The sequence below is a fragment of the Sarcophilus harrisii genome, chromosome 2 (genome assembly GCF_902635505.1).
Source record: "Sarcophilus harrisii chromosome 2, mSarHar1.11, whole genome shotgun sequence".
In the NCBI taxonomy this organism is placed as follows: domain Eukaryota; kingdom Metazoa; phylum Chordata; class Mammalia; order Dasyuromorphia; family Dasyuridae; genus Sarcophilus; species Sarcophilus harrisii.
In genome coordinates this window covers 30,432,334-30,452,713 of record NC_045427.1, presented here as the reverse complement: position 1 = coordinate 30,452,713, position 20,380 = coordinate 30,432,334, and the positions used below count along the sequence as shown (strand labels likewise).

Sequence of the window (20,380 nt, the reverse complement as noted above, 5' to 3'; positions counted from 1 at the left end):
AAAGCAAAAGGATGGCCCACTGCTTTCCAGGAAAGTTTTCCAGAGACATCAAGCCGTGACTTGTCCCCCTTGTAAAAATACATGGAGCCTGTCGCCGGCCCTCTGCCCCCCGGCGCAGTGGCTGGTCGGCCGTTTGCTCATTTTACAGATGAGGAAACTGAGGCAAACTAGTAAGCATCTGAGGCTGGATTGGGCTCGGGTCTTCCCGACTGGGCCTGGCACTACCCACCACACCAGCGAGCTGCCCCTTAGCACCGAGGAGGTTGTAATATTCTTCTCTGAAACGTAATCTTCTCTGCGAGGTGGCTTCTGGGAGCAGCCTTCCTTTCAGTTCATTAATCGCCACAAGTGGAGCCAGGGGTTAAAGTCCAAATCCTTTATCGGCTCTTTCCAAGTCTTGTCTCCTTTCCTGGGGCCCGGTTAGCTTTCTTAGAGGCCTTCTGTAGTCTTGGGTTCCTAGAGCTTGAGCTCTGGCTTCTGAATCTCCCCGACTTCCAAGGGTTTGTGCTTCAGCCTCCGGCACCGCAAAGGTGGGAGATGGAATGAATCTGCCTCACCCTCGGAGAGCTTCGAGTGGGCTTGTCCTTCCTGGCCTGAGGGCTCCTAGCTTAGATGCTCCACACATATCAGTAGGAAACCATTGTTTGTTGTAGGATTAAATCAGTGCTAAACCAGATTTAACCACTGTCTCCTCCATTCCGCCAAGGGACTTGTTTCAAGTTCTGGCCCATGACGGTAGGTGTTATATAAACGTCAGCCGTTGTGCCTGAGCCTTCTGATCACCCCTTTCCAGGACTGCTCATGGTGCTGGACATTCCCCAGGAGCGAGGGCTTAGCTTCTTGGACCACAGGTACCTCGATGGGCTCGAGGTGTGCCGCTTCCCCTTGATAGAAGCCCTGCGTCCGCTGCCCCTCGACTGGATGTACCTCGTCTACACCGTCATGTTTCTGGGTGAGGACCAGGGGATGAAAAGCAGCATTCGATAGCGTGGGCGGAGTTAGGGCCCCGGCAGCCTGCCGGGAAGCGGCTGGGCCTCCGGAGTCCTTGCCTGGGCTCCCTGGCAGTGCTGAGGGCTGATGCTGGGGGCGGAGCGGACCACGGCTCTGCTGGTACCATGACTGCCCCCACATCCCCCTCCCCACAACTTAATCCCAGGAGCACTGGGCATGACGCTGGGGCTGTGGTACCGCCTGAGCTGCCTATTGTTCCTGCTGCCCTACTGGTATGTGTTTCTGCTGGACAAGACCTCCTGGAACAACCATTCCTACCTGTATGGACTGTTGGCTTTCCAGCTGTCCTTCATGGATGCGAACCGCTACTGGTACGAGGTGCTCCGGGGCTGGATGGGGAGGGGATGGCAGGTGAGTGGAAGGGCTCTCTCAAGCAAACTCTGCTTTGCAGAATGGACTTAAATTCAGGCTTCATTTCCCATGGATTCTGAAGATGGTGCCTTGACATGGAGAGGGCCCACTGAGGGAAAGACTCCATTTCCTCTAGTTGCCCCCTGGGCTACACAGGGACATTGAAGTAGTTACTTTTTGGAGCCTTTCTCAAGAGGAAGCTGAGGGTAGAAAGGATTGCTTTCTTCAGATATTTGAAGAGCTGTTCTAGAGTGCGGAAGAAACAGATTTCAGCTCAGCATGAGAGAACTTCTACTAACTGTTGTTCAGCAATTGAATGAGGTCTTTGGATAGGTAGAGCTCCCTGTCCCTGGAAGTCTTCAAGAGGCCAGATGACCTTTTGTCAAAGATACTGATTTGCCAGATGAGACCAGGTCTAAGATTTTATGATAAAGAGGCTTTGGTTACTGGGATCCCAAGAGTAGAAAAACCAGGGAAATGAGAGCATCCTTGGAATAAGCAGGAGAAAGAAAGGGAGAGAATTAAATCCTAGATGTAGAGCCTGGCAGAACATGCATCCCCTAATCTTTATTGATTTCCTTCTCTGAGCACAGGTCCCTGGACGGCTTGAGAAATCGCTCTAAGAAGAACGCCCACGTCCCGCTTTGGAACTACACGGTCCTGCGTGGACAGGTGCGTAGGATTCAGCGGGGTCGACATGGCTGGTGTTCTTGCTCCTTGCACCATCTTGGACCTGTCGGCTTGCCGCCATTCTCATTCCTCCTCTTCTCTCTGTCTCCCTGTCTCTCTCTGTCCATTTATCTCTGACCCCGTCCCTCCCATGGGTTTAACTCTCCTTTCTAGGCAGATCACGCCCAGGCTGTCCATCCAGCCCCGTCTCCTGAGCTTCAGTCTTGTGTCATCAGCTGGGCGTTTCAAACCAGGCGTTTTAGAGACATCTTAAACTCCATAAAATGGAGTCTAGGATTGACCTCTTTCTCCCTCTCTCCTTTCACATTTGCCCGTGTCTTTCACAGGCTCCCCTGTCCTCTTTTCCCAGGTTCATAATCCCAGTTATCCTGGACTACTTGCCCTCCTCCCACCCTCCAAAGCTTCTGCTTTCCTAACCCTTCACTGCGAGTGTCGCTCCCTGCCCTCTCCCTACCCCCCTACCCCGTATCTCACTGCTCCAGCTGCTGTACATGCTGCTGCCCGAGGAACTTCAGTGGGGATGTGACTCTGCAGCTTGGTCATGGCCAGTGGTTTCCTGAGGCTCCTGGGATAGCATTCAGAGCCCCATGGGGTCAGGAAGCAGTGGTTGCTCTCTGGTCCTCGGGCCTCTCTGCTTTTGTACTGCCTGGCTCATCTCTGCTTCTTAGACTGTCTCTTCTCTCTCTTCCCCTCCCTCTTTTTCTCTCTCCGAGCCTCTCTTTTTCTCCCCTTCCCTAAGTCTCCCTTCTCATTGCCTGCCTTCTCTGTCCCTCCACATGCTAGGCCCTCCCCTAACAAGCTACCCCCACCCATGCACACCTAATTCTAGGTATATATCTATATGGAAGCGGATTTGTGGGTGGGTAGGAGAGAAGTTCAATGTGTTTTTATATTCTATACTTCTATACTCAGATTTGTAATTAACTTGAAATTCTTGACCTTTTGTTCCGCCAGATGAGCTCTGTTGTTATTTTTTTCTAGATCTGTAAAATAATTTCTTGGGAGTTTGATTGGTACGGCACTGAATAAGTAGATTAATTTAGGTAGTACGGTCATCTTTTATTATATTAACTCAGCCTACCGAGTTTAGATCTGACTTTATTTGTGTGGAAAGTGTTTTGTAATTGTGTTCATATACTTCCTGACTTTGTCTTGACGGGTAGATTCCCAAATATTTTATATTATCTACAGTTATTTTGAATGGAATTTCTATATATAAATGCTGATGATTTATGTGGATTTATTTTGTATCCTACAACTTTGCTAAAGTTGTGAATTGTTTCCAAGTATACCATCATATCGTCTACAAAGAGTGATCATTTAAGTAATTGTTTCTAGTAGTTTTAATTCATCTGCAAAGAGGGATTATTTGGTTTCCTCATTACCTACTTTTAATTCCTTTCATTTCTTTTTTTTTCTCTTATTGCTAAAGCTAACATTTCTAATACAATATTGAGTAGCAGTGGTGACAGTGGGCAACCTTGTTTCACCCCAATCTAACTGGGAATGCTTGCTGATGAGATAGATCATTTTAAGGAAAACTTCATTTATTCCTATGTACTCTAGTGTTCTTAATAGGTATGGGTTATACTCAGATTTGTAAAGACAAATTGGAGTATAAGCGCTTAACAAACAGCGATTCTTTCATTCTTTGGACTGGTATCTGCAGCATTTGTCACAAGGCCTGGCATTAGTAGGTGCTTCTTTTTTTTTCTTTTCTTTTTTAAATAATTATAACTTTTTATTGACAGAGCCCATGCCTAGGTCATTTTTTACAACATTATCCCTTACACTCACTTCTGTTCCGACTTTTTCCCTCCCTCCCTCCACCCCCTCCCCTAGATGGCAAGTAGTCCTATACATGTTAAATATGTCACAGTATATCCTAGATACAATATATGTGTGCAGGACCGAACAGTTCTCTTATTGCACAGGGAGAATTGGATTCAGAAAGTAGAAATAACCGGGGAAGCAATCCCTATATTTATGCACACCTGCATTTTTGATTTCCTTCACAAGCTAATTGTACAATATTTCAGAGTGATTCTTTTTGTACAGCAAAATAACGTTTTGGTCATGTATACTTATTGTGTATCTAATTTATATTTTAATATATTTAACATCTACTGGTCATCCTGCCATCTGGGGGAGGGGGTGGGGGGGGGTAAGAGGTGAAAAATTGGAACAAGAGGTTTGGCAATTGTTAATGCTGTAAAGTTACCCATGTATATATCCTGTAAATAAAAGGCTATTAAATTTAAAATAAATAAATAAATAACCAGGGAAGAAGAACAAAAATGCAAACAGTTTACATTCATTTCTTAGTGTTCTTTCCTTGGGTGTAGCTGCTTCTGTCCATCCTTGATCAATTGAAACTAAGTTAGATCTTCTCTTTGTCGAAGAAATCCACTTCCATCAGAATACATCCTCATACAGTATCATTGTTGACGTATATAATGATCTCCTGGTTCTGCTCATTTCACTTAGCATCAGTTCATTTAAGTCTCTCCAGGCCTTTCTGAAATCATCCTGCTGGTCATTTCTTACAGAACAATAGTATTCCATAACATTCATATACCACAACTTACCCAATCATTCTCTAGCCGATGGACATCCACTCAGTTACCAGTTTCTGGCCACTACAAATAGGGCCGCCACAAACATTTTGGCACATGCAGGCCCCATTCCCTTCTTTAGTATCTCCTTGGGATATAAGCCCAGTAGTAGCATAATAGGTGCTTATTGATTGGTACAAAGACATAAAGTAGCCCCTTTCCTCTAGGAGCTCCATTTCTTTTTTTTCTTTTTTTTTTATTTAATAGCCTTTTATTTACAGGATATATATACATGGGTAACTTTACAGCATTAACAATTGCCAAACCTCTTGTTCCAATTTTTCACCTCTTACCCCCCCCACCCCCTCCCCCTAGATGGCAGGATGACCAGTAGATGTTAAATATATTAAAATATAACTTAGATACACAATAAGTATACATGACCAAAACATTATTTTGCTGTACAAAAAGAATCAGACTCTGAATTATTGTACAATTAGCTTGTGAAGGAAATCAAAAATGCAGGTGTGCATAAATATAGGGATTGGGAATTCAATGTAATGGTTTTTAGTCATCTCCCAGAGTTCTTTTTCTGGGCATAGCTGCTTCAGTTCATTACTGCTCCATTAGAAATGATTTGGTTGATCTCGTTGCTGAGGATGGTCAGGTCCATCAGAACTGGTCATTATATAGTATTGTTGTTGAAGTATATAATGATCTCCTGGTCCTGCTCATTTCACTCAGCATCAGTTCGTGTAAGTCTCTCCAGGCCTTTCTGAAATCATCCTGTTGGTCATTTCTTACAGAACAGTAATATTCCATAATATTCATATACCACAATTTATTCAGCCATTCTCCAACTGATGGACATCCATTCAGTTTCCAGTTTTTAGCCACTACAAAAAGGGCTGCCACAAACATTCGTGCACATACAGGTCCCTTTCCCTTCTTTATAATCTCTTTGGGATATAATCCCAGTAGTAACACTGCTGGATCAAAGGGTATGCACAGTTTGATAACTTTTTGAGCATAGTTCCAAACTACTCTAGGAGCTCCATTTCATGGGAATGTATGTACACAGAGAAATTAACTAGGAATGTACAAAGTCATTTCCAAGGGTCACCTTCCTATAGGAGAGGACCCGAGGCTTTAATCTGGAGGCAGAGGCGGAGAGGGAGTGCACTGGGTTTATGGAGCACAAGTGTGGGATGGGAGCAGCAGGCAGGCAAGTTGGACTGGACAGGAAGTCAGTTGGGCTCAGATTTGAAGCAGTCAGCCTTTCCCCTTGGAGGCAGAAGGGAGCCACCAAGATCCTTTGAGCCGGGAAGCTAGGTGATGGGACAGACGTGCTTGTTTTCTCTGCTTGGCAGTTCTGTGGAAGATGAATTGGGAGACTTTCTTTTCTCTCTTACAGGGAAGGGGGATCCAACATAGGTCAGTCAGCTTACTCATCTTTGAAATTTTCCTTCCTTCACATGGAGAAGAGATGGTTTTGTGTATCTGAAGAATGGCTGTCTCATTCGTGGGCCTCATTTGTTCTTGGATCTCACCCATGCAGATATTCATTGTGTACTTCATTGCGGGAGTGAAGAAGCTTGATGCAGATTGGATTGGAGGCTATTCCATGGGCTCCCTGTCCCGGCACTGGCTCTTCAACCCCTTCAAGTGAGTGGGGGCTGTGTGGAGGGGCCATGGGCATGGAGGGAGGCAGGGGCATGTTGGCTTCCCTCCACTCAGGGAGAGTTGCTGCCCTCTACATTGGCTTCTGTTTCCTTGTCTCTTCTTCCTCTCCTTTGTGACACTGAAATCACTCTAGGGCAAGAATCAGCCTTCTCTACTCCCAAGGATCTTTGGTATAACCACCAGACATGACTGTGATCACTACTGGCAGGGGCAGAAGGAAAGAAATGGTAAAGAAGCAAGAGAGAGAGATGACAAGAATGAAAGGAGAGAGGGAGATAGGAGAGGGAGGGGAGGAATAAAGAAAGGGAGAAAAAGGAAAAGAAAAGGGGGGGGGCGAGGGAAGAAGGAGAAAAGAGGGACAGAGAAGGAGGGAGAAGAGAGGGAAAAACGAAGAAAGAGAGGCAAGTCCCAAACAATGGCCTCCTGTTTCTCAGAGGCTTTGTTGTATTCCACAGCAATTCCACGCTATCACTTCACCATGAGCTATTCGTCTTTATAGAGTCTGTAATTCCTCCATATTTTTCCTTCTGCATTTTGTTCCTGGCTCCATTGTTTGCTAAAGTCATTTTTCTCACTCCGTTTTCTGTGTCTTTCAATGTCCTTTACCTTCCATAGGCCCTTCTTTTTCCCTCCCAGCCTCCAGAAGACCCTACATTCTGATTTTGCCATCCCACATGTCTATGGAGGACATAGACACATAGTGCTCCACATCCTGGAGCACTTGGACAGGCTGAGAGGAGCTCCTAAAGCGGGCCCAGAGGCTGTCTTGCTGGGTGGACCTCTGCCCGTCCCCGGGAACTTAACGACATACCATTTATCCTTAGAAGGGTAGAAGGCAGAGACCCCTTGTGCCCGCCACAACCTGGAGCCTGCCCTCTGTGTTGACAGGCTGGTGCTCTCTGAGGGAATGACCAGCCTGCTCGTGGTACACTGGTGTGGGCTGCTGTTGGACCTGTCGGCCGGCTTCCTGCTCTTTTTTGATGCTTCCAGACTTATTGGCCTTATCTTTGTCTCCTACTTCCATTGTATGAACTCCCAGCTCTTCAACATTGGTTAGTGCTTGGGGTCTGAAGGAAGCCAGGGCGCATTGGGCATGGAAGGGCGGTGCTGGGAGCAAGGACAAAATGCAGAAGAGATGGAGAGGGACTGAACTGGCAGTGAGGACACGAAGGTCTCCTGGGTGCAGAGCTTTGTGGGGAATGATCTGGCTGCTGGCGGGGAGAGGTGTCGGGTAGAACGCCTTCCTTTTCTGCTAGGTATGTTTCCCTTCGTCATGTTGGCCAGCAGCCCCCTCTTCTGCTCCCCTGACTGGCCCCGGAGGTTAGTTACCCGCTGTCCTCAGTGGCTCCGAGGCCTGCTGCCGACCACGGCTGACGCCCAGCCCAGTTTGTCCTGTGTGTATAAGAGAGGCCGGGCCAAAGGCAGCTCCGGGACCCGGCTGCGACATCGGCTGGGAGCCATCTTCACAGTGTTCTATCTGCTGGAGCAGCTCTTCCTGCCCTACTCCCACTTTATTACCCAGGTATGAGGCAGAGATGGACGCTGGCGGGTGAAACTGGGGAAAATGGGTGGTGCTAAGTTAGGAAGAATCACAGGGGCAGCTTTTCTTTGCTCCGTCAGAGAAGGTCGTATGCGCTAAGCAGTCTGGGCTGTTTGGCTCGGTCAGCCTGGCTCCCTCCTCCTGGATCCCTCCTCAGCTTGGGAGAGTGGTTTGTGTCATAAAAATCCTACTACAGGAATGAATTTCCCTCTACTGCTTTTCCAGGGCTATAACAATTGGACCAATGGGCTCTATGGGTACTCCTGGGACATGATGGTGCACTCTCGCTCCCACCAGCATGTCAAGATCACCTATCGAGACGGCCGCACCGGAGAGTTGGGATACCTTAACCCTGGGGTGAGAGACAGCCCCCGAATCCTAAGATTCTTCCCTTTGAACTTCCTGGTCTGGCCCCTCCATCCTCCCCCTTATGAAAGAAAATTATTTGAAACCTTGAGATTGCTCAGGATTAAGGTGTGGGGATGATGGGAGGAAGAGGGCGGAGCAGAGAGATGTGGCTGGAAAACATCATTGAGAGGACCTACCTATGGGGCTAGTGAATCACAAGCTCACTGTGAGCCAGTAGTGGGATGTGGACACAAACTAGAGCTAATGCAGTAGAAACTTCATTCACATCTGTTAAGTGAGTGTCCCGATTATTTCCAAGGAAATGCACATCCCAGAGTATTCTCCTGGAGTGATGGGAAAGTGAAATGCTACATTGTAGAAAGGTATTGATCACGGGCAGCAGTCCAGAAGGAGGAAGAGGGAACATGAAGTCATGTTATGGGATCATCAGTTGTGAGGGAACTGGGGAGGTTCAGCCCATAAAAGAGAAGATTTAGGTGAGATATAATCAGCATTCTCAGTTATTTTAAGGCCTTTTATGTGGCAGAAGGGATCAGGCTTAATCTTGTCCCCAAAGAGCAGATGTAGAATACAGAGACATTATGGGGAGGTAGATTTTGGCTCAGAATGACTTTCCTAGTGAACAGAGCTGCCCAGAAGTGACGGGGACTACTTTGTGAGGTGGTGAATTCTCATCAGAGTTGTTCAGCAGATGCTTGAACCTACAGGGCTGGGTACCTTAAAAGAGGGGAATTCCTATTTCAGGTTCAAGTTCAATTAGGATAGCCTCTAGACCCTTTCTTTTTAGCGTTCATATTCCATCCCACGATGTGGCCCTTTGGCTAAGCCAAGCGGATGCCGGATTAAGGTGGGGGCGGGGGGCAGGTGTTTACACAGAGTCGGCGGTGGAAGGACCACGCAGACATGCTGAAACAATACGCCGTGTGCCTGAACCGCCTGCTGCCCAACTACAATGTCTCAGACCCCCAGATCTACTTCGACGTCTGGGTCTCCATCAACGACCGCTTCCAGCAGAGGTACCGGAGGCAGCTCCCAGCAAGCAGATGTAGAGGGAGGGGAGGAAAAGGCCAGGGCTCCATGTGCTCACCTCTGTTAGCATGCTTTCCTCCGAGAGTCATAGTGTCGCCTGCAGGGGGCACTACAACCTAGGGAGAAATTGAGCATCCCCAGAAGAGCTGGCCCCTGGCCAGGTGGCCCATGACCTCCCTCCCCACCTGAGCCATGAAGTACACGGAGGCAGAGCTATTCAGTGGGGGCGAGGTTTTCAGAACAAGAGACCCTTCTGGAACATCACCCTTTCTGCCCAAAGGCTTTTTGACCCTCGAGTGGACATTGTGCAGGCTGCTTGGTCTCCCTTCCGTCCAACCCCCTGGCTACAGCCCTTGTTGCTGGATTTATCTCCTTGGAGGGAGAAGTTTCAGGAGATTGAGAGCAGCCTAGACAACCACACTGAGGTGGTGTTCATTGCCGACTTTCCTGGTATGGAAAAGCAAGGGGGGTCGGGGGGAATAGGGATGGTTTTGTGCTGCTTTTGTGTGGGAGGGCAGGGTATGTGGAGAAAATGGCCAAGCCAGGGGAGCAGAGTTGACGGGGTGGGCTGATAAAGCTCTTTGCCTCCGACAGGCTTGCACCTGGAGAATTTTGTGAGTGAAGACTTGGGCAACACTAGTATCCACCTACTTAAAGGGGAAGTGATCATAGAGCTGGTGGAGCAGCAGAGGAATCTCTCCCTTCAGAAAGGGGACAGGGTTCAGGTAGGCACCGTGAACCAAAATGGCAACGGGGAGCTCGGACCTTAGGGAAAAGTGTGCATGCCAGTGTTGTGTCAAACCGACCGCGCTGTGGCAGGAAACCCCTGGAGGTGCCTTGGGTGGCCAGGCTTCCTTCAAGCAGAAACTCTGCCCTTCTTCAGGGCTGGTGGGGTTGGGGAGATGGGCAATGCCCCACTGCTTGCCCTTCCTCCTTGGCAGTTACCAGCTGGGGAATATCACAAAGTGTATACGGTATCATCGGGCCCTTCCTGTTACATGTACCTCTTTGTGAACACCACAGAGCTGAAGTTGGAGGAAGAGTTAGTGAAGTTACAGGAACTCAAGGAGAAAATAGAGAATGGGACTGGTGAGTAATTAGACTACATTGGAATGGAAGGCACCAGCCCATTGGTGCCCCCTTCAGGTATAAAACTGCCAGGGCTTTCTGGTGTTCTGGGATCTGCAGCAAAGAGGTCCCTTCTTGGCATGTTTACTCTTTAAGCACGACAGTATTGGATGGTGAGCCCTGAGAAGGTCAAGTAGGGGCTTTTGGGGGTGCTTCTTGTAATTGCTAGCCCCTCGCACAGCAAGTACCTGGCAAGGATAATGCAGCATTTTGATAGGGTGCCAGATGCTGTGCTAAGCAGATTCTGTCTCATCTGACCCTCAGCACACTTGAGAAAACAGGCAGCAAGGTGACCCTGCCAGACTCACACAGCCCGGATGTGACCTAAGGCCTGTATTCAGTAGCCCAGACTGGAGAGCGGTGCTCCATGACAGGGTGATCCTAACTCTGGCTGTCAGAGGTTCTGGTTTTGGTTACATCTGCCGGAAGACCTGTATGCCCCAGTGACTGTTTCTTGTTCCCCGGACAGAATCCGGACCACTGCCTCCAGAGCTTCGCCCCTTGCTGGAGGGGGAAGTGAAAGGTGGACCCGAGTTAACTCCTGTGCTCCAGACCTTCTTGCGTCGACAACAGCGTCTCCAGGAAATCCAGAGGCGGCGCAGTTCCCCTTCCTATGAAAGGTTCTATCGCTTCTTGCTTCGAAAGCTCTACATCTTCCGCCGAAGGTCAGTGCAGCCCCATTATCTCACCTTAGTTCTGAGTTTCTGCCCCAAGATTACTGTATTGCAGTGATTAAGCAACCATGGGATGATGCTCCCATGGAAGGGGAGGAGCAGAGTCCTTTCTTTCCCCACTGAAAGTAAGATCAAGTGTCAAGAGGGTCTCACTACTCTTCAAAATTATCCCCAACCTGCTCCTGGGGGAGTTTCCTGAGGATAATGTGGTCCAAGCTTTTCCACTCAGGGAGAGGATTCTTGGAAATTTTAGATGTGCCCCGGACTTCCTGTGAGTAGTGACTCTTACTATCTCCTCAGCTTCCTGATGACTTATATCTCTCTGCGCAATCTAATCCTGGGTCGCCCCTCCTTGGAACAGCTGGCCCAGGAGGTGACCTATGCAAACCTGCGGCCGTTCGAGTCACCTGCAGAATCCACCCCTTCTCGGGCGGTTAACTTGGATGCCAATACTGATCCAGAGTCAAGTTATACACATACACACTCAGAGCTCTGAGTTGTCAGGGCCCCTGCATTTTATGAGAACCAAGTTACGTATTTGTATAGAATAACGTTTTTGAAGTCATTTTTAAAAAAAGTCCCTTGCCCACGCCTCTTTACTCAAATCACAATCACAAACAGTCCCAAGCAAAGTGTCACTGCGTCCATTTTTCTTTTTTGCTTCATCAGGATGAATTCATAAGGCAGCAGTGTTAACAGCTCTATTGACAGTTGGAGCCAGTCTCTGAATCACTAAACTGGCTAATCCACCTTCTAGTTCTAGATAGGCCCAGCCCTACTTGGTCAGTGTCTGTCTTTACCCCAAACCAAAGAACAAGCCTCCCTGCTCTGCCGAGTTTTCTGGCACTCTTGCCATTCAGAGAAACCCCCACAGGAGCCTTACTGCTACCTTCTTTTGAGGTACCTTGGAAAAAGGCCAGTAGTTGACTAGGACTAGCATTGCAGTTAAAAAGCCCAGTACTTGGGAATATCGTGCTCCCCAGTAATCTGATACCTAGACATAGTTGGGAGATGGACCACATAGAGCATTTAGACTTGTTGCTTCTGCAGACTCAAAACAGATTAACACTAACACCTATCCTCACCTAGTTTTGAGGATTAGATGCTTTGTTAAAGGATGGGGCAAACAACCTGGTACACATAGTGGATGCCATGTAAGTGCTTGTTTCCTAGATCACTTTTCCCAATAATGTAGCTGAGTAGACCCAGGATGCCCTGCCCGTGGCCCCGGAGCTGGCGCCCTTCGTGCAGCTGCGGCCGCTGAGCGCGCAGGCCGAGGCGGGCGCCTCCGCGCTGCTCCTGCGCCAGGGCCTGGTGCGCCGCGTGCGCTGCCTGCAGCCGTCTGAGCCGCCGCCCGGGGCCGCGGCCGGGGGGGCGGCGGGGCTCGGGGGCCCGGCGGCGCCGGCGGGGGGGGGGGGGGGGGGGGGGGGGGTTGAAGAAGAGGAACAAAGATGCGACACTAAAGCAAAGGCCCTTTGGAAGAGCCTGTCCTCATCCTTCAAGGAACTAAAAACCTGGTCTACATCAGAGTATGATGGGTGGCTGTAATCCTTGAGGACAGGCCTTTCTTCCTTGCCCCTCCCTAGCACTTGGGACTAAGGAGCCACTACTTCTATTGGTCTTTTGGCCAGATGGAAGAAAAGCCTCTTCCTGATTTATCTAAACACACGTCATGTGGTTCTCAGGTTTACTAGTCAGGTTGATCTGGCACCTACTGAAAAGGGGCAAAGGAGCAGTTCCTTCAGGTACATGGGAAAATGTTCTCCAAGGATAGAAACTGCCAACTACAACCACTTCTCTAAAAACTTCAGTCAACTATTAAGTGATGGATGCATTAGTGTTCTCACCCTATTTTAAGGATTGTCAAGAGTTTTTTTCTGGTGGCAACCTTGGCTCATGATTTTGTTTTAAGGCTGGATAGGTAAGTGAAAAGGGGCTTTATTTAAAACCTGTAGCCACTAGATCATCCCACCCTGAATAGGGGAGAATGATTACATTGTTTCCATAACCTGCCTTTAATTAATAAAAGGCCTTCTGTTCTGCAAATGCAGAACCCCCTAAATAAAGTTAGAATTTTTTCTCTTGGCCAACCTTGCAATATGTGTCTATCTCCCAAAGCTCCTATTTTATTCTATCTCTTAGTTTCAGCCCTTAGTTACCTAATAAAAAACCAGCCACCCACTTTCTTCCCTAGAATTTCATGTAAAACTGGTCTTACAAAGTAGATCATCTGCTCATAGGGAAAGGATGTGCTACAGAGTAGGGCAGTTTAGTGCATCAGCTGTGTACTAGACTAAGCACTGCTTCTAGACACCAAAGAATACCCCCATCTTTTCAGGAGTGAATGGACACATTGTAAGGTAGAACCTAGCATTTTATTTAGATCTTCATTAAACTGTTGGAATTGAGAACCAGACATACGTAATAAACCTCCAAAAAATAGATCCTGAAAGGCACTTTCTGCTTAGGGCAGCAGCCATGGATTAGGCATGTAAACAAGCTGGCTTCTCTGTACCACACCAGCCAAGTCAGCTTCCTCCATGGCTAGCTGCTCCAGCTCTGCCCTCCCTTCTGTTAACACCAGCCAGACCCCCGTGTAGGTGTTACCCAAGGTTCTTCTGTAGGACACCTTGGCCTACCTGGGAATGCTGGAAACATGGTCAAAGGAATCATGGTGTCAAGGATTTTTTTTTTTTAAAAGCTGCCCTCTGAGGTGATAGCTTCTCTGTACTCACGCCACACCCCAGAATACAATAAATAAGCAATTAGAAAATGTTCAAGTATGAAGGGATTTCCTTCTCCTCCCCGCCAAAAGCATTGCTCTCTGAAGGAAGCTGGTTTCTCTGTATCTACACCAGCTGCTCAGAAAGCTCATTGGACCTGGTTTTGAAAATAAAACAAAGTTAAAAACCCTGGGAGGAGTTCTTGTGCAGTGTGGAATACTCAGTCTTTCTTATAAAGAAAAAGTTAACCGGTACCAAAGTGTGCAACCTACAGACCCTCAGATACCGCCCTGTGACTTCTCTGTATGACGTCACAAGGCTGCCAAGTGCCCGCTTAACTAGAGCTAGGAGTTGGTGAGGTTTGGCTAGTGCTGAAACCATGCATAGGATTGGTTTACTAAATAAAAACCTTATTACGTACGTCCTCCAAAAGACAGCCGGAGTGGAGAGATTAAGATTTGGTGCCGTTTTAAGAGATGGTCGTTAAGAGCATAAGCACCAGAAGGTGGTTCAACTAGTAACTGCCTTTTTCATGAAGTCAGGCTAGAGCTCCAACTGGAACTTGCGTTACATGCAAGATTGATCTGATAGGGAACACTCCCTGACAAAAAGCTACATAATTAGAAGTGGGTCAGGTTACAGGGAGGATGAGGGAAGGCTTCACATTCATAATAGAGCTCAAGACATTACAAAATCATGCTGACAGGGCGGTGGCATTGTTGGACAGAGGCTATAAATGGAACTACAAGTACTTGACGTGCACATTACAAGGACAATTTTCAGCATTTGATGGGAGAGTCAATGCAGTTAAGATTTGGGGATGGGTGGTGGGACACAAAGGTTCAATCTTAAAGCATCATTTACTAGACAGTGCTGTCTGCTCATCTCTAGGCAGTTACACGGATCACCTATGCTCACTAAAATCCATTATAATGGTGAGCAATACACCAGGGACAGAATAGCAGAGCCCAACTTACAGTCCCCACAAAAACTAAAATCAGATCATTGGACAAGAGTGACTGCAACTGATCAAGAGCTGAAAGAGGACAGGAGAAGTTTAGGGAGAAGGGCCCTTTCCCTCAGAGCTTGAAGGCTTCTCTGTAACCTACGCCAACAAGTCTGGGGAAAAAAGCCTAACACTTTCAATATTTAAGCTTTCTGGGCACTTCCCATGGGAAGCTGTCCCTACCAAAGTGGCCATAGGCTGCAGTCCTCTGATAAATGGGCTTCTTCAGATCCAGATCCCTGGAATATACAAGTCCATAACTTAATATGTAGCATTCAATTAAATAAAAGCAAAATAATCAGTAAGACTCATTTTCAAGAGTTCTGGCAAATGAGAAGTTCAGTTCTCTGGGGAAAGCTAGGAAGAAAATGTAGGGAAGAAGGGTGGCATCCCTGATGTCCAATCTCCTCGCACCTTGTTAAGGACAGGCACTTTCCAGCTTTCAGATTAAGAATAACTACAAATCTTGTTCCAGTCACTGGCTCAACAGATCTGAAAGCTTGTCATCATCCTGAGAAACTTCAAGGGTCAAAGCTCATTTGAGAATCCGATACTTACCACCCCCCTAAGGGACAGACAGGAACCATTCCAGCGCTCCACTTGGTTGGAAGCATTAATGGTTTTCTGCTCTTTAATTAAGCCTTGTTCCCCCCCAAAGGCTGAGGAAGGCAGCTACAAATGCACACACACCATCTCCAACTCAAATCCAGGATTTCTTGGGCTCAATTCAGCCAACCAGGTTCTGTACTCATTTTCATCGGTAATCAGTTTGGAAATTAAAAGAGGAAACCTCTAACCTTTAATAGTCTTTGAAACCGATTATGACTGATGACAACTTAGGAAAAAAGCTATCAGGATGGAAGGCTGCTTGTGTTTTTCCTCATCTGTCTCCATACTTAAGACTTTAGGTTTTTATGCTTAAGAATGTGAAAATCCCCCCATTTAACTCTGGTTAGTGACATGCATTACCATCTTTACCTGACAATGACCCCAGGGCGGAGGTCAAAGTTCTTCTTCACGATATCCAGGAGCTCTCTTTCACTCTTCTGAGAAGTACCATAATGGAAAATGGAGATGGACAATGGATGGGATACACCAATAGCGTAGGAAACCTAGAAGCAACAATACATGGATGATAATCCATCAAAATTCTCGTTCTATCAATCCTAGGTCAAACTGACCTATACAGTGCGCCTGATTGAGTATGGATTTTTTTTTTTTTTAATCCCCATAACCACTTGAAATATTAGGCCTGGAAAAAACCCAATTCAGATGCAAGAATACTTACCTGAACAAGCACCCTGCGACACAGACCACCTTTAACCAGGGATTTTGCCACCCAACGGGCAGCATAAGCAGCTGAACGGTCCACCTTAGTATAATCTTTTCCTGAGAAAGCACCACCTCCATGAGCACCCCAACCACCATAGGTATCCACAATGATCTTCCTTCCAGTCAGACCAGCATCACCCTGCAAGTATAGCTTCTTTTAGATTTTTGGTCAACAAAACTGCAAAGACCCTATTCAACTGATAAGAGGAAAGAGAGCCCATACCGATGAAAATCACCTACTATGTTGGAGAACCACACAATTATCAGATAAAATCCCAAAAATGTCATACCTGAGGCCCACCAATGACAAATCTGCCACTAGGTTGCAGATGATAAATTGTATCTTCATCCAAGTATTTTGCAGGTACCACAGCTTTGATCACCTTTTCTTTCAGAGCATCCCTCATTTCATCAACGCATACATCTTCATCATGTTGAACAGATATCACAATCGTATGGACCCTTATAGGGAGAACAGCACCACGATCCTGCATATACTGCACAGTGACCTGAGACAAAAGACAGACATAAGGACACGAGATTTCCCACTATCTTCTACCTAGAGTAGTACTGTGCACGGAGCGCACAAGTAAACCAATAAATTTCAGCATAACTAACTCAACACCACCTATCCTCATTATTTCCATTTGGCCAATTGCAGGGTAACTCACCCCTTTATATCTTTTATTAATATTAATTTTTAACAGTTTTTGCTTTTCATCATCAATTCTACACGGCACCCAGACCATTACTTACTTGAGTTTTGGAATCTGGACGTAACCAAGGCAAAGTTCCATTGCGCCGCAATTCAGCAAGTTTGGCGTTGAGCTTGTGGGCTAACACGATAGTTAAAGGCATGCATTCTTCAGTTTCATCAGTAGCATAACCAAACATCAATCCCTGTGTGGAAGAGAAATCATGTAACCTGAACTGCTTAAAAATTAAACCGTGTTTCAAGAGGAAAAAAAAATCTAAGCAAATACCTGGTCTCCTGCACCAATATCTTCTTCATTCCGATCTAGATGAACCCCTTGAGCAATGTCTGGTGACTGCTGCTCCAAGGCTACTAGAACATTGCAAGTCTTGTAGTCAAACCCTGTAGGCAGTTAAAGACAGGTTTAAACTCAGTAAGGAGAAGCAAAGTAGCCAAAAGGTCCCCTCATCAGGTTGAGTTAGTCAATGGAGGTACATGGAAGCATGTGCAGATGTTACCACGATTAACAGAACACAAATTCATCCAAGAGCATTAAGTGTGTATATGTAATAAAACTAACTATTAGAGATGGGAATACGTGGGAGGGAGACAAGTAAGTTCAAGGATACTTGGGAGTTAATGCCCCAATGTAAAACAAAGCATTATATTTATAATATAAATGACAAAGAGCAAAGGAAATTCTCGAAGAGTGGCGGCACAGGGAATGGTTCCAGTGGTTTTAAGACATGAAATCATAAAACTCACCTTTAGAAGAATCATCATAGCCTACGTGCTTAATTGTTTCCCTAACCACTTTCTGATAGTCGACAGCAGCTCTGGATGTGATTTCCCCAGCAAGCAGTATCATTCCAGTCTTAGCAACCGTTTCTAATGGGGGGGAAATCAAGACATCAATCCCTCCGGCAGGCAGAGCCACACTCCAGCTAAGTTAGCGACTGGCCCCTCACTCACCACAAGCGACTTTGGCGTCAGGGTCCTGCTGAAGGTGGGCATCAAGGACTGCGTCACTAATCTGGTCGCAAATCTTATCTGGAGAAAGGAATTTAGCTCATTAAAACCCACAAGCCGTCACCACGCAGGGGAAGAGACAACCTGCGCCTAAACCCTGGATCTACCCAGCGCCACTGGCCCCAACTGGCTGGCGCTCACGTCTGACAAGCCGACGCGTCCGAGCGGAGCGCTACCTCAGCGGCGTGACCTAGTTGTAGGCCTGCGAAAGCCCTTACAAGGCGTGCTTCGGGCCATTCGGAGGTCTCCGTCCCGCAGCCAACGCAGCGGCCGCAGCCAGCTCCGCTCCCGGGCTTAAGTTCTGGGAGCAAAGGGGCACTACCTGCGCGAGGAGCCGGCTCGGAAGGCGCGCCGCTACTTGTGCCACAAAACGCCGAGCCTCGGCTCCTGCCGGAGACAATAGCTCTTTGTTTCCCGCTTGCCCTCCGACCTAAAGACCGCTCCGAAAACCCCTCCCGGAGTCCCACCTCCCGCTGCCCCCGCTGCGCTTTTAAAAGGGGCGCCATTTGTTCCCCGGCGGCCCGGGTCCAAGCTCGGAGTTGTTCGGACGCGATTCTATGAAGAATCCTTTCCTTTTCGTTAACTGAATTACCCTTGCTCTGCATGGGCTCGCAGGGCCGCCCTCCCGGCAGACGGAGACGGGCGCAAGAGCCAGGGCCCGCCAGAGGGAGCGCGCGGACCCGGGGTCAGCCGGGGCCTCGGGGGCCGCCGCGCTGCCCCCGGGAACCTCCCCCGCGGCGGGCGGGTGACAGGGGGGGGGGAGGCGCGCTCACCCGGGGCCCGTCCCCGCCCGTCCACGGGGCTTTTGTTCCTTCGCCGGCTTCTCCCCCATCATGGCGTCCGGACAAAGCGCCGGCCGGGATGGTCTGGGCGCGCACCGCGGCGCTTCGGGGACGCCTCCCCGGCGGGGCTGCAGCGGGCTGGGGCTGTCAGCCGCCGCCTCACCACCCCCCCCCCCGGGTTTCCCTCCCCCCACTCCTTGGCCGCCGTGCCACACGCGGTGGGCACGTGGTTGTGGCTGCAATGCGGGGCGCGCGCCCCCGCGGGGTGGGCACGCGCCTCCACCGCGGGCGGGCGGGGACTCCCGCGCCCTGGCTTTCCGGACGCGCCGCGGCCAAAGGAGGTCGTTGGGTCCCGACGCCTCGCGGAGCCTCCGCTGTCATCCCTCCCCCCTCCCTCGGGGTTTCTGGAATTTTCCTGATCCCGGGGCGCGCGGCCGGGGCGGGGCGGGGCGGCGGGGGGAGGGGCGCCGCGGGTGGGGGAGGGGCGCCCACGCGCTCGCTGGCCCCGGCAGCCGTGGCGCTTCCCGCCAGAGCCGGGGGCAGCGCCGGTAACCGAGACCTCCCCTGCCCGGGCCGGACTCCGCCGGTTCCCCGGGCCCAGGCCCCCCCCACGTCCTTCCCAACTCACCGGGGTGCCCTTCACCCACAGACTCCGAAGTAAAGAGAAAAGTGCCCTCCTCGATGAAGGTCTCGTCGAAGCCGTTGAGTTGCCCGTTCATAGCTGCGAGAGAGAAAGAAGTGCCAGGCAATGGGAGCCGGAGAAGGCGGAGTGTGCGCGGAGGGCGGCGAGGACGCGAGCGAGAGACCGAGCTAGCGCGAGCCGGACAACTCGAACCAGAGGATCCTCTCCGTGGCGCAGGCGGAACGAGGCGCCAGGCGGTGCTTCGCCGTATTTATAGTCGTGCAGCGGCTCGCGCCCCTCCTCGGCCCCGCCTCCTTCCGCCGCGCGCCAATGCACCACCCGCGGGGGGCGGGGCCTGGGGAGCGGGGCCGCGGGCCGAACCAGTAGACGAAACGGAGGTGGGGAAGTCGGGCCCGAGCTCTTCCGCCCATCCCGCTCGCGGGAGCTATTCTCCGCCAAGCTGAACCAGGGGAGGCACAGACAGTAAAAGGCCTGTCACCGCCCCAAGTGTTCCGGAGGAGAGGCGAGGGGCGGGAAGGACAGCCGCCCCGCCGCCGCCTCCTCCCCCCTTCGGAAGAGTTCCACTGCGCCACTGGCGGTTAGCGGAGCCCTCGCGGCTGCCTCGGCCGGGCGTCCTGTTACGTCACGCAGGCGGCTCTCCGGGAGCCGGGCGCGTAGCGTCGTCCCCGCCGTTGTCCGTCCTCTCTGGGGTCGTTTCAGTCCAAACCTCGTGCGCGCCCCCTTGCCGGGGCCGGGCCCGGCTCCCGGGGAGCGAGGCGCGCGTGGTCACGCGCGTCCTCCGGCTCATCCCGGGCTGCGCGAACAGAGCCCCGGACCCCCGCCCTCCGGCCCGCGCCTCCAGGGGTTGACGTAGCGGTAAAGAAGGGGAAACACCTCGTGGGCCCGTCCCCGCCGCTTCCTTTTGCTCGGCTAATTAAACAATTCATGCATGAGGCCGGGCCCTGGCGTGGGCATAAACGTCCGGGCTCCCCTCACCCCTGCCTCTGGTTAAGGAAGGGCCGGCGATTCACGGGCGCCCGAGCCCGCGCTGTCGCATACAGTAGGCGCCCATTGGACGCCGGCCGGTCACTAGGAGGGCTGGCACCGGTGCCCCCGCGGGAGCAGCCGCGGAGGTCACGGCGGGGATCGCAGTCCGGGCACG

The 20,380-nt window shown here is 49.9% G+C and overlaps 2 protein-coding genes across 2 annotated transcripts; one reads left to right on the top strand and one right to left on the bottom strand.

Annotated features, from left to right (window-relative positions):
• Positions 1-721: 721 nt before the first annotated feature.
• On the top strand, positions 722-11,607 carry GGCX (gamma-glutamyl carboxylase). Its single transcript, XM_031949778.1, has 13 exons — positions 722-952; positions 1,157-1,322; positions 1,956-2,034; positions 6,166-6,272; positions 7,179-7,342; positions 7,547-7,812; positions 8,056-8,187; positions 9,064-9,215; positions 9,509-9,678; positions 9,823-9,953; positions 10,170-10,317; positions 10,826-11,021; positions 11,331-11,607. Exons 1-13 carry the CDS (start codon positions 802-804, stop codon positions 11,524-11,526), a joined length of 2,058 nt encoding a protein of 685 aa, XP_031805638.1. The 5' UTR covers positions 722-801; the 3' UTR covers positions 11,527-11,607.
• A 1,310-nt stretch (positions 11,608-12,917) lies between these two features.
• On the bottom strand, positions 12,918-19,459 carry MAT2A (methionine adenosyltransferase 2A). The gene is made up of 9 exons (XM_031949779.1): positions 19,225-19,459; positions 17,758-17,835; positions 17,551-17,673; positions 17,075-17,187; positions 16,848-16,991; positions 16,382-16,600; positions 16,048-16,230; positions 15,738-15,871; positions 12,918-14,998 (listed from the first exon to the last, which is right to left on the bottom strand). Exons 1-9 carry the CDS (start codon positions 19,313-19,315, stop codon positions 14,896-14,898), a joined length of 1,188 nt encoding a protein of 395 aa, XP_031805639.1. The 5' UTR covers positions 19,316-19,459; the 3' UTR covers positions 12,918-14,895.
• Positions 19,460-20,380: the final 921 nt, after the last annotated feature.